The sequence below is a fragment of the Nuphar pumila genome, chromosome 6, assembly GCF_984573655.1.
Source record: "Nuphar pumila chromosome 6, dmNupPumi1.hap1.1, whole genome shotgun sequence".
Lineage (NCBI taxonomy): Eukaryota > Viridiplantae > Streptophyta > Magnoliopsida > Nymphaeales > Nymphaeaceae > Nuphar > Nuphar pumila.
In genome coordinates, this window is record NC_143254.1 from 19,323,321 (window position 1) to 19,337,226 (window position 13,906).

Sequence of the window (13,906 nt, forward strand, 5' to 3'; positions counted from 1 at the left end):
GTTGATGCTGTATATGCATGACAGAAACCTCAGTAGTATTTATGTTTTTTGACTTGTGATCGCTCCAATCAATAATTGTATCTCAAATTGTGAATAGTTTGATGTTTCTTATATTGCGTCAATACTTGCTAAGCTATCCAAAAGAAGAGGAAAAAGAAAAAAGGAAATGAGACACCGACATGCACTGTTTTGGCTTGTGTTTGGTTTGAGTTTAAACACATTTCTTTCAGAGACCAAAACTATTCTTCTTGTCAACTTGAATAATGAATATGATGCAACTGTAACTACATACAGAAGGGAGAATATTTCAATGTCTAAATTACCTGCGAGTCCTTTGATATTAAAAATTATAAAAAGGGATTGTACTAAAGAATACATTTACAAAGAGGGAAAAAAGATTCTATTTCACATACACCTTGACATAGTACAGGACACACTATGGTTTCAAAACTAGGTTACATGCTGTGATAGATCAACTCACCTTTGTTTGACTATTCTATGTTTTCAGGTGATTTTTCTTTTTTTTTTACGATGAAAGCATTATAATGTATCACTTTCATCATTGCAGTCAACTAGAGAATAATGCTTACTATCACCACTCAGTTACTCTTGCTGATATGGCAGTTCGGTATTCTCCTCATTTATTTTTTGACAATAAGACTTCTGTTTATTTTTTCGATCAATTATGACACACGTTTTATGATTTAGAGGACCTTTTTTTGGGTAGTCAAGCTGGGGGATGGCCCCCTCAGGATTCTTAACATATAGACCTGCCATTTATGCATTCTATCCTATATATTTTTACCAAAGGATATTGCTTGAGACTCACCTTTTTAAGTACAGTATATATTGTCTTTTACTTGCATTAACATGAAATACAAAATCATAGTCTACATGTTCACATGTTCAAACTGTTAAATAATGTAACATAATTCAATATGTAATCTCATAGTTTTAGTTTACTTTTAAGCTTAGTTAGGATTAGGTTAGTTTATTTAACTAGGTTAGGTTTCTTTTTCTTTTTTAGTTTAGTTTTTGGACTTATTTGGCTTTATGCTTTTTTGACCAAAGTCAAAAAGCATAAAGTAGAGAGAGCTGTTGGACTCCCAACAGCTCTATTTAGAGCCGTTGGGAGCCCAACACTCCCTCATTCCCTCTCTCCCTTGTATTATAAATATGGGGTGTTACCCCCTTGTAACTCACACTTTTGTAAAGCCCTCTTTTGGGACCCAACATATTGAAGTTGATATTTTTTTACGTTTGTGCATTTGTATCTGTGCCTTTGTGCACTTGTGAGAGTTCTCCTTTTATGCCTTTGTGCATTTGTATCCGTGCCTTTGTGCACTTGTGAGAGTTCTCCTTTTATGCCTTTGTGCACACTTTGTGTTTCTAGTATTGTATTTATACACAAAATCCCTTTTTTTAGAGATTTTCACATGGTATCAAAGCAAGGTTGCTTGAGAAAGAAAGTCTTGTGATTCTTCACAATATTGAGTGCCTCGAAAAGCGTGCCTTCAATTTTTTTGAGATTGGCGTGAAGACTTCTCTTCATCAAATATTTTGGAAGATTACTACAACAAGTAAGAGTTAAAATCTCTTTGTGGTACGTATTTTTCTCCTTCATCTTATCTCTCTAATGGGTGAAAAAGACTCTCATTTCTCTCTTGGCTTTAAGCTCAATGGTTCCAATTATCATGTATGGGCCGGAAATATGGAAGCTCATATTAAAGGAAAGGGGCTTTGGGGAGATGTTCAAGGTTCCCTAACGGAACCCGAACCAAAAATTACGATGGTTGAAAGAGGAGAAATCAAAATTCTTGAAGGAGAAGAAAGACAAAAAGCTCTTGAAGAATATTCAAAGAAACATGAGGAATGGGAAATGAGAAACTTCAAGGTCCTATCTTGGATCTTCTCATCCGTTGAAACCAAGATCAATGCCAATATCATCAAATTCAAGAAAGCCTCCGAAGCTTGGCATTATCTTGAAAAGATGTATACTTCACGAGACTTATCTCACAAGTACTATCTTCAAAAGAGGGCCTTGACCCTACAACAAAATGAGATGTCTATTCGTGAGTACTTTGCTGAATTATCCTCTATTTGGGATGAGCTTGCCATGCTTGAGCCCAAGTGGAGTGGCGAAGCTATTGAACTTAGATACAAGCAATTAGAGGAAGATCACTTCTTTAACTTCCTAAATGGTCTTCGACCCAAATTTGAACAAATTCGGTCCTCTCTTCTATCTTCTTTCACATCTCCTTCCATTGAAGATGTTATTACCAAGTTAAGTGGAGAGGAAACTCGTATGAGCATTAGCAAGCAAAATCCAAGTGTTCTTGCAATGCCCACAAATCAAGATGAATGTGATGGAGCTAATGCCGTGTCTAGGCCTGACAACAACTTGAGGACATATAAACCTCCTCACTTTAAAAACCAAAATCAAGGATACAATGGTGGTCAAGGCGGAAGAAGGGACAATAGCAAAATTGTGTGCCACTTTTGCAAGGAACCCGATCACATCAAACCAGTTTGTCCTAAATGGAAGAAACTACTTGCAATGGCAACCACATCTCAATCACAAAAAGAGGAATCTACAAGTGGAGCTCTCTCTCTAAATCAAATTATGGAAGCTCTTCAACTTCTTCTTAAGGGAGCTATTTCTGGTGCCGCCGTATCCACTCCTTCTCCTCCAGGTAAAACTTCTTGGCTTTTAGATTCGGGTGCATCTTTTCATATGTCTCCAAACATCTCTTCTCTTTCTGAATATTCTAAAAGTTTATCACCATCTTTTGTTTCAACTGCGGATGACACTTCTCTTGAAATTAAGGGGATTGGAAACTTTGAAACTCAAAATGTTTTTATTCCCAAAATTAAATTTATACCTAAATTGAATTTGAACTTACTTTCCGTCTCTCAACTCTCGGACCTTGGATGTGACATTCAATTTTCATCTAATAAGTGTTTAATACAGGATCACCGGTCCGGGAAGTTTATTGGGGAAGGCTCTAGGAAGGGAGACTTGTACTATGTGGATTCTCTCCAAATCCCTAAAACCCCTTTTTGTAATGTGACCCAACATAAAGACATAAATGTTTGGCACAAAAGACTTGGTCATCCCAACATCACCAAGTTATCCTATTTGCATTTTATTAAAAATCTTTGTAAAAATACTTTCTCTTGTAATGATTGTATTCTTGGAAAAATGAGAAGTATGCCTTTTGAACAAAGATCTATGTTTACCACAAAACCTTTTGAAATTGTTCATTCGGATGTTTGGGGACCGGCACCCGTCATATCCAAGGGAGGCTTTGCCTATTATGTGATTTTTGTAGATGATTTTTCTCGATATTGTTGGATATATTTCCTTAAACATAAGCACGAAGTGTTTTCATGTTTTAAATCATATCATATGATAATTAAGAATCAATTTAATAGTAATTTAAAGATTTTTAGGACCGATTCCGGAGGCGAATATCCTTCCAATGAATTTAAGAAATATCTTGAAGACTATGGTATTGTCCATCAAAGATCGTGTCCTAAGACCCCACAACAAAATGGGTTAGCCAAAAGGAAGCATAGGCATATCATTGAAACCACTAGAACCCTTCTTATTTCCCAAAGTATTCCAAAAAAATTTTGGGCCGAAGCGGCTCTTGCTTCAGTTTATCTTATTAATCGTCTTCCATCCAAAAATTTAGATAAAATCTCTCCTTTCGAAACTCTATATGAAAAAGAACCCGATTATAATAGATTGAGAGTTTTTGGTTGTAAGTGCTTTGTCCTTACAGATAAGAATGATAAACTCTCACCTAAAGCCATTCCTTGTGCTTTTCTTGGCTACTCCGAAACCCAAAAAGGGTTTCGATGTTATGATACTAAAAATGATAAGTTATATGTCTCAAGGAATGTAACATTTTTAGAAAATGATAGTGGTTTTGAAAAGAATGAATCTCATTTAGAAATTGCTGACTATTCATTTCTCTTTGATCTTTTATCTAAAGATGATGATATCTCTAGTGATGATGAATCAACATATAACAGTGACAATGAAGTGGTTGAAATCAACAATAACTCTAACCCTACTACCTCTCAAGAAGAAAATATAACTAGAGACCCTATCACCTATACTCATAGAGATAGACTCCCCTTTAGAAGTGCTATTGAGCAATATAGTGAACCTAGCGAATCTATCCCCTCACATGATTCAAACCCTAGAAGAACCGAGAGAACTAGAAGAACTCCCTCTAGATTCGTATCTTTTAATTCTTTCTCTCCTAAATATCGGGCTTGCTTAAGTGCCATTCACTCATATTTTGAACCAAAAAATTTTGAAGATGCCAAACGATGTATTGAATGGAGAGAAGCCATGGAGAATGAACTCAAAGCGCTTAGGAAAGCCAATACTTGGGAATTTCAAACGCTTCCCAGTGGAAAGAAAACTATAGGATGCCGATGGGTGTTCAAAGTCAAAACAAAGAGTGATGGATCTCTTGAGAGGTATAAAGCTCGTCTTGTAGCTAAAGGGTATAGTCAAGAATACGGGATTGACTATGAAGAGACATTTGCTCCAGTAGCTCGTATGGTTACTGTTAGATGTCTCGTCACCATTGCTTCCATTAGAAAATGGAATATTTACCAAATGGATGTCAAAAATGCCTTTCTAAATGGTGATCTTAATGAAGAAGTCTACATGGATGCTCCACCTGGTATGGAAATTCCTAAAAATAAAGTTCTTCGTCTTCGTAAAGCTCTTTATGGCTTGAAACAAGCTCCCAAGGCTTGGCACGATAGGTTTAACAATGTAATGACTGAAAATGGTTTTACTTCATGCTATACTGACACTGCATTGTTTGTTAAGAAATCTGATGCAGGGATTGCTATATTACTGTTATATGTTGATGATATGTTAATAACAGGTGATGATGTCAAAGGAATCAAGAGCATTAAATCTATCCTGACTTCAAGATTTGAAATGTCAGACTCAGGATTTCTGACATATTTTTTGGGAATTGAGGTTGCCTATTCTCACAGAGGCTATTTTTTGTCTCAAACTAAACTTGCTTGTGACATTCTTGACAGATCAGGAATCACAGATGACAAGGTCTGTGAAACTCCTGAAATAGTAGGTTCAAAGATGAAGATTGATGATGGGATTCTCCTAAAAGATCCCACACCTTACCGGCAACTGGTTGGATCTTTAACGTATCTCAGCATTACGAGGCCTGATATTTCTCATGCTGTACATGTTGCTAGTCAGTTTCAACATGCACCTACTTCAGTTCATATGAGTGTCATTCTCCGCATCATCAGATACATAAAGGGTACAATAAACAATGGGGTATTTCTATCTTCTTCTTCTGAATTGAATTTAATTGCTTATACTGACTCTGATTGGGGAGGTGACCCAAATAACCGTCACTCCACCACTGGTTTTTGTATTTTTTTAGGGGAATCTTTAATTTCTTGGAGATGCAAGAAACAACATAAGGTCTCACTTTCATCCACAGAAGCCGAATATAGAGTCATGGCATCTACTACCATGAAGATTGTTTGGATTCGCAACTTGCTGGAAGATATGAATATTCAAGTTCAAGGGCCCACAAAACTATGTTGTGATAATAAAAGTGCAATTTATATTGCCAAAAATCACACATTTCATGAGCGCACGAAGCACATTGAGATGGACTGCCACTATGTTCGTGAAGAATACTTAAGAAGAACTATAGACCTTCCATATGTTACATCAGAATACCAACTAGCAGACTTCTTCACCAAAGCGTTGTGCTCTCCAAGATTTAACTTCCTTCTTGGCAAACTTTCGGTTATGTCACCCTAAGTTTGAGGGGGGTGTTAAATAATGTAACATAATTCAATATGTAATCTCATAGTTTAGTTTACTTTTAAGCTTAGTTAGGATTAAGTTAGTTTATTTAACTAGGTTAGGTTTCTTTTTCTTTTTTAGTTTAGTTTTTGGACTTATTTGGCTTTATGCTTTTTTGACCAAAGTCAAAAAGCATAAAGTAGAGAGAGCTGTTGGACTCCCAACACTCCCTCATTCCCTCTCTCCCTTGTATTATAAATATGGGGTGTTACCCCCTTGTAACTCACACTTTTGTAAAGCCCTCTTTTGGGACCCAACATATTGAAGTTGATATTTTTTTACGTTTGTGCATTTGTATCTGTGCCTTTGTGCACTTGTGAGAGTTCTCCTTTTATGCCTTTGTGCATTTGTATCCGTGCCTTTGTGCACTTGTGAGAGTTCTCCTTTTATGCCTTTGTGCACACTTTGTGTTTCTAGTATTGTGTTTATACACAAAATCCCTTTTTTTTAGAGATTTTCACACAAACATGGTTTATGGCTTCAGAGATCACAGTAAGGAATAAATAGAGTTTTAACTAAGGTTATTATTTTGGTTATTTTAGCTGTAAAGTCATTAATGAATGGCAAGGTTGTAATTCATTTATAATATTCTAATTATGTTTGGGTTTCCCAGTTGTAATTTTGCTTTTGTTTATCATTGTTTTGTGATCCCTAATTAAGATCCCTGTAAATAGAAAACTGTCAATGCTTCCCCTTGTCATTGAGTGATTTTGGGGTTTACCACTGCTCTTTGCTTCTTTTCTTTCCTTCTAACAGTTGCTGCATGTTCCATCTCTAAGATTTATAGAGTTATGGCTAATGATATCACATTCCCTTGGTTAATGCAAATTAAGTTACGCCAAGCCTATATCCTTATTCCTGTTCTTTAAGTAAAATAGTTCTTTTTCATCCCACAACGTAATCACTTTTCTTTTGTCCGAAATGTGTCCAAATGAATAAAAATGTTGGAGTTAAGTATGATGCATTTGCCTGCAAGGGCATTTAAGTTTTAACATCACATACTAGATCAGTATAGTTGATGGGTTGCATGGTGCTCATCTTGAAAGAATTGATGCCGTCTTGTGATTGTATCTTTGTTGAAGGCTGTCTAAATTATTAAATTGAATGTTGGATTTATCATGCATTTACTTGCAAGGGCATTCAAGTTTTAACATTGAATGTTGGATTTATCATGCATTTACTCGCAAGGGCATTCAAGTTTTAACATCACATACAACATAGATCAGTATAGGTGATGGGTTGCATGATGCTCATCCTGAAAGAATTGATGCCCTCTTATGATACATATCTTTGTTGAAGGCTGAAGTTTCTGTCTGCTTGTACAGATTCTACAGATCCTTTATGAGCAGGATATCGTGACAGAAGATGCTATCATATCTTGGGCTTCAGAGAAAGAAGGGGTGATGAATCTGATAAACTCTTTGTAAAACAGTGTGAAGCCTTCATCCAGGTACTGTAGCCTTCACCTTCTTGCAGTTCATTGTTTATCAAATTTTGTAAGCTTTGGCAGGATAATTTAAACCATATTCTGTTTTCACTTCAACATGGAAGATTCTATTTTTGGTCTTGACTAGTATCACCAACACTTGAAAAGGTCAAAAGATCATATATTAGAAAACAAAAAAATGAGCTTTTAGGGCTGTGGCATCTTAAACCTGATCTGGAAGTGGTGTAGTTTTTAGCAGAGTTACCAGAAGCTTCTTAGATAAGTGGGAAACTCGCTTCGGAAGCTCGATACTACTCGCTTCCGAAACTTGATGAGAATCACGATTCTTTCACGCTTCTCTTATACTTTTCACAAGCTTCATCTATGCTTCTTATATGTTCTTTCACTCTACTTTTCATGTTTTTTATGTGTTTCTTCTCACGATTCTTACTCACTTCCATATGCTTTCTCTAAATTGACAGTCATTATTTTTAGATTTTATTAAAAATTTATTTTTTACACTAAAAGTCATGAAATTTAAGAATAGTCAATTTTATTTTAGTTTTTATTTGTGTTTCATTTTGATTCCCATTCAATTCTTATATTGCTTTTCTTTATTCCTTGCTTTCCCCTTCCTATACATTTTAAAATGCATCGCTTTTCACCTTCGCTTCCGCTTCCTAGTCTGGCAACCTTGGTTTTTAGTCAAGATCTTTTAGAGGGCACCTCTATCTTTTACTTAGCTTATATTCATAAAATTTGATGTGAACCATCAGAATAGCTGATGGAACACATTTCCTATCTTTCATGTCCAACTTTTTGACACTCTGATATAAGCTCCCAAAAATTGTCTTCAACGCTTTTGGAGCTCAGAATGATGTTTCCATTTCTGGGTCCAAGTGTTTCTATTACCACTAAACCAGAAGGACTATCTCCTTATGTGCATTGATGTTAGAGAATGAAGCATGGACCACTCAAACCATTATTACAATGCCAAATCCTCTGACATTAGCCATCATCCGATTGTTTCTGCAATCACTAAGTTGTAATCATAGTCACAGATATCGGTGATATTTTCAAAATATCTCAATATTATCACTGTATTTTCAGCAAATGATATTGTAGGTAAAATATCACGATATTTTGAAAATATTACCAATTTGATAATATCATGATATTAGCATGAGAATATCGCTATATTATCAATTATTGTTACTGTTTTATTTATTTTCTACATCTTAAATGTATTTTTCTTCTTTATTTTGTATTTTTTACTTATTTTTTTTTATTATATATGTATTTTATTATCTAAACATGATAGTTTTTTTCTTATTTTTCTTATTTTTATATATTTTTATTTTTTTAATCCCTGAGATTTTCCCGAGATTTATCACCAAACCTATAATATCGCGAGAAATAGCCTCGCCGAGATATAATGAATACCGATATTTGTGACTATGGTTGGAAGGACTATCAAGGTGCATTGGGCTTTAGAAAATGAAGTTTGAGCCAGTTTAACCTTGTGACAAAGCCAAGTCCTTTTCACAATTGCCAAAATGATTGAGATATTCCATCAAGTTTCATGCCCAAATTGCTTAAACATCGTTCTAGACATGAGCTCATCCATGCCATTTCATACCAATGTTGTAAAGGGCATATTAGAAAGGTCTAAGGTACGGGTGTATCACAATGTATTGTATCATAAGGTCTAATGTACGGGTGTATCACAATGTATTGTATCATAAGGTCTAATGTACGGGTCTAAGGCACATCCAACCCCATTATATATATATATATATATATATATATATATATATATATATATATATATATATATATATATATATATATATATATATATATATATATTGTTTGTCCCAACTACCCCCCATCTCCCAAATCCAGCTACAACCTCTAGTGGTTGTAGTTGGCAACGATGTAGGACATCTTTGTCATCTCTCTTCTCAGGGTTTTCATTCCCTCCAACCAAACGACCGCACCTAATACTGTTCATTTTTTGCATCAGCTCCCATGTGCATCAGCAAGTCTCTGTTCCTATCTTTTACCTATTTAAAAATGAACCCTCTTGTTGACCGCTAAATGGTCCCTGATATTATTTTATGATTCGTTAACTAAAGTCATCTACCACTTGGTCTTGTCTGAAAAGCACGTTGGTTGTATGTCTTGCAGTGGTTGAGAGAAGCCTCTGAAGAAGAATAGCAAAGAGAAAATAGGGTTGATGACTACATCTTTCAGAGTCTGCAATGTAGAGTGATTCAGAAGCTGTTTAAAAACAGTTTCAAAGGGTACAGACAGTGGAGACTTTTTTCTGATAGACCCTGTCGGAGATGCTCATCCAGATGCAGTTGACCGTCCGTCATCTCATAAGAATTTTGTCTCCATCTGTTGTTCATAAGAATTTTGTCTCGTGACATCAAGTAAATTTGCAATCTTTAATTCTAATCCATCTTGTAACTCTTTTGGCTTTTTCATGTTTGCTGTTGAAGGCTATCTCATATTCATTGTTATGTGTCTATTGGAGGCGATTTTTTTATTTAATTTATGTAAACTTTTTGGATGCTAAAGTTTATTTTGGAAAATTCTATTTAGCGGCTAACTTTTTGCCACTAATTTCAAAATTGGGCCTCCCTTATCTGTAATTTTTGTGTGGCTCAAGTTTTACTGGAAACCATCAAATACTGACCTGCAATGTCACGGGGGCACGCCATTTACTAAAGTTCTTATTATGATATTTTTTATTATTTTAAATTTTATTTCAATAAAGAGTAATTTTATATCAAAATATTGAAAATTTTTATTGATTAAAAAATAAAACAAATTCCGCGTCTTACTGTCTCATTTTTTTGAACCTTTGAGTCTAACCCGAATCTTGCTTCCACGAGTCCACAAATTATTGTGACATAGCTGACCTGAGGTTGACATTCATCATCTCGACAAGCGTGACTTTTTTGGGGTTTTCTTATACTGTCCTTTAGAATTTAAAAACTCATTTATCCTCATAAGAAAGGAGTTAAATTCGATTGTGAAGGGTGTTATTGTAATTTGACTCGTGATTAGACCTCACTTAATAGACAATAATAAAGGTGGGGTTTCTCTTTGGCAGTTTGTGACAAACCATGGGCCCATGTCAGGAAATTCAGAAAGTGTAGTACTTTTTTTGAAATCAAGGTTAAAGATTAGCCCTCAAAAGAAAATTTCCCATCATTTTTAATATCCAGACCTTAGATTTAGAATTTGCTGAAAGCTTCGTAGTATACCATCTATGGGACTGTTGTAAGAGCCAAGTCAGGTGGATGCATATAGGGACGGGGATATTTTATCACAGGTTTTGCGCAAGCACAGGTGATGGCTACCATTTTTCGGCAATCTGATTGTATGGGGATGTATCTGAAATGGTTAGCGATGGCAGTGGACTAAGAGAAAATGAGGTCCCGCCCCGTTTGGATCGGGGATGGAGGACATGAAACGGAGATGGAGGCGGGAATGAAGGTTAAAATCAAAACCCGTGCAGGGATGAAGGCAAGAATGAAGGTTAAAATCAAAACCTGTGCAGGGATGAACTTACGCTTCCCCGATCTCAATCCCTGCTCTGTCTCCAATCTTTCTTTAGGGATGGCAATGGACTAAGGGAAAACGGGTCCCACACCGCCTTGCCCCATTTGGACTGAGAATGCTGGATATGAAAGGGGGATGAAGGTTAAAATCAAAACTTGTGCAGGAATGAAGGTGGGGATGGAGGACAGGATTTTGAGATGGAGCAGGGGTGAAGACCTTGTCCCTGCCCCGGTCCACTGCCATCCCTAGAAATGGCCTGTTTGCTAGGGCTTAAATGATTGAAATATTCAACTAAATGCCTTAGTGAAACTCAGTCTTTCGTGGTATATTCTGTTGCAATCGGGATAGTGGTCATGAAAATGCATAACAGAGACATTGAGGAGCATTTGAGTAATTTTACAATGCCAAGCCACGGTTTAACCACAGCAAAAGTAACTGAGCCATGGTGGTGTGTTCTTCGGAATTAGTTTACCTCAGGTGGATATTTATAAATTTTGAAAAGTTAGCCGTGCTTTTGTAGATAGGTCAAAAGTTAATCGTATTTTTGTATTTTTTTTTTAACCATATGTTCGTTGTTTAACGATTGTTTACCTTTTCAGACATTCTGGTTGATTAGAGGGCACTACCTTATTCAAAGGGTCTTTAGTTCAATCCATTAATTCCCCAGCTTAAGGAAAAAAAAAAAAACTAGACATGTCTCTTAAGCACGGGATTAGGGTTAGGGATACCAATGGATTGGATTTTATTTGATATCCAACCGAATCCAATTCTGTTCCGTGTATTCCGTACGTAGGGTGTCAATGGGTCGGATCTGGTTTACACTCAAGTATGTCAAAATCTGGATCTGACTTTGAGGTGTTGATACAATAAGAAAAAACATACAAGTCCTATAAGGATTACATGAGACTTGGTGAAAATAATATTTTATTTACTTTTCTACATTGACAAATCTTGGATCTTAATCGGAACTTAGGTCAAACTTGGGTCTGGTGTGAAATTTCGCAAATCATACCCAGTTCCATATATTAATTGGATCCTTAGCCTCCTTTTAGTGTGGGTTAGGTTCGGATCAAACCCGACTCATTGAGGGAGAGAGAGAGAGAGAGAGAGAGAGAGGCGCCTTATCCATTGTCACAGAGAGGAACGCTTGTGTTATATTTGTATTGGGAAACAAGGAAGGCGAAACAGCAGTAGGGAATCCGGGGAGGGTTTCTGAGACCACCATGCTGTCATCGTTCGCAGTTGTTCCAGGTTGCAGAGGGAATGGAGGTCCCCTGCCTCTCGTTCAATCCCTTCCTCCTCAAAGGCTCTCCTCTCCTTCCATGCCCTCCATGTTGTCCATGAGCGCCACCCGTCTACCCAAAAGCCACGGAATCGCAAGCTGCTCTGTGGGTTCCTCTCTTGTCTTCGACAACAAAAGGAAGGCTCCCCACAAATGGGAAATCTACACGGCAGCAGCAGAAGCAGCCCAACTCGATGATGACCCTCCTCCTTCCACGCCTGACCCTGAGCCCCAAGATAAAAAAGAGGTTCCTCTCTCTCTCTCTCTAGAATGCAGTTGATTTTGAGCAGTTTAGTTTGGGATATGAGGTTCGTGGTTTCAGTAGTATTTTGCCTCTTTCTTGAAGGAAACAAATACACCATCTTTTTCTTTTTCTCTTAATTTTTTGCCCTCTACCTACTAATTTAATTTATTTTCTACGTTTAACGTTATGTGGTTGCGAGTTAATCAGTGGGTTTGAACTGAAAAGAAAGTTCGATGCGTTATTTCGTTTATCCGTTTCTTGGTGTTGATGGAATATTGATGTCACCAAGAAGCTTATTTTCTCGAATCCATGTAATTTGCTGTCTCGTATCGTGAAAAATGAAGTTTTGGGGATTGCAGAAGCTCAAGGTTGTTGTCAACCCGCTTAAGAAGCCAAGGCTTGTTCTGAAGTTCATTTGGCTTGAGAAGAACATTGGACTTGCTCTGGATCAGGTCATACCTGGCCATGGAACAATACCACTTAGCCCTTATTACTTTTGGCCTAGAAAGGACGCGTGGGAGGAACTCAAGGCTAAGCTGGAAAGCAAGCCATGGATTTCTCAGAAGAGAATAATTATTCTTCTTAATCAGGCAACCGATATCATCAATCTATGGCAGCAGAGTGGTGGCAATTTGCAATAGCTAGTTCAGAGTTCTTATGATGGTCAGCTGCAAATCATTTTTCCTTAAATCCATCTAGAATGTAATTCTGAATGCTTGTTCAAATGGAAACTTATGTTGCTAGAGATTAGATCCAAGAGCTTCGCAGCATTTCAAGTGTTTTGTTCTTTGAAGTTAGTTTTGACAGGTTTTACTTTCTGTTCAATGTTTGATCCTCCATGGTTTGTATCTTTACCTTGTAATGTGCTTTATATGTTGAGACTCCATTGCCACGGAAACAATTGACATGTTTGGCTGATTAATATTGGGTCCTGCAAACTCAATGTACATCAAGTTCCACAAATAGCAACATCACGTTGCGGACATGAGAAGATGATTCCCTTAATATAACAATGAATTTGAAAGTATACAATTATCCTGCCAAATGCTCCTAATTTAAAGCAGGATGAATGGGATATTTTCAATGAATGCACTTCCAAGCATTCATTTTGATTGGTCAAGCATTATTTGTGGAGCATCACCTGCAACATTTGTTATAAGGCATTTTGTGTGAGCCTCAGGCCTTAGGGTGCTGAGATTGAAGCTGAGTCCTGCAAATACTATACTATGAATGTAATCGCGTTTGTTTTTTTTATTAATTTTAGAATATCAAAGGAAACTCTTCTTCCATAATGATACATTTTTCGGTTATATGCTTCTATTGTTGTAGGCATGTTTGCATGTAAAGTCATCCATTCCTGTGTGTGTGTGTGCTTGTATGTGTTTCTATGTTTGAAAGGCAAAATGTGATACAGTACTAGCAGATTAGGGTAAACAACCTAAAAGTTGTGCACTAGATTCAAAGAAGCAGCACATATAAAAGTAAATTTACTAACAT

General features: G+C 36.6%; 1 protein-coding gene across 1 annotated transcript; it reads left to right on the forward strand.

Moving 5' to 3' along the window:
- Nucleotides 1-12,019: 12,019 nt before the first annotated feature.
- On the forward strand, nucleotides 12,020-13,331 carry LOC149834207 (small ribosomal subunit protein cS23y-like). The gene is made up of 2 exons (XM_090011277.1): nucleotides 12,020-12,412; nucleotides 12,754-13,331. The coding sequence occupies exons 1-2, from the start codon at nucleotides 12,107-12,109 to the stop codon at nucleotides 13,048-13,050; spliced, it is 603 nt and encodes a 200-aa protein (XP_089867403.1). The 5' UTR covers nucleotides 12,020-12,106; the 3' UTR covers nucleotides 13,051-13,331.
- The last annotated feature ends 575 nt before the right edge of the window (nucleotides 13,332-13,906 follow it).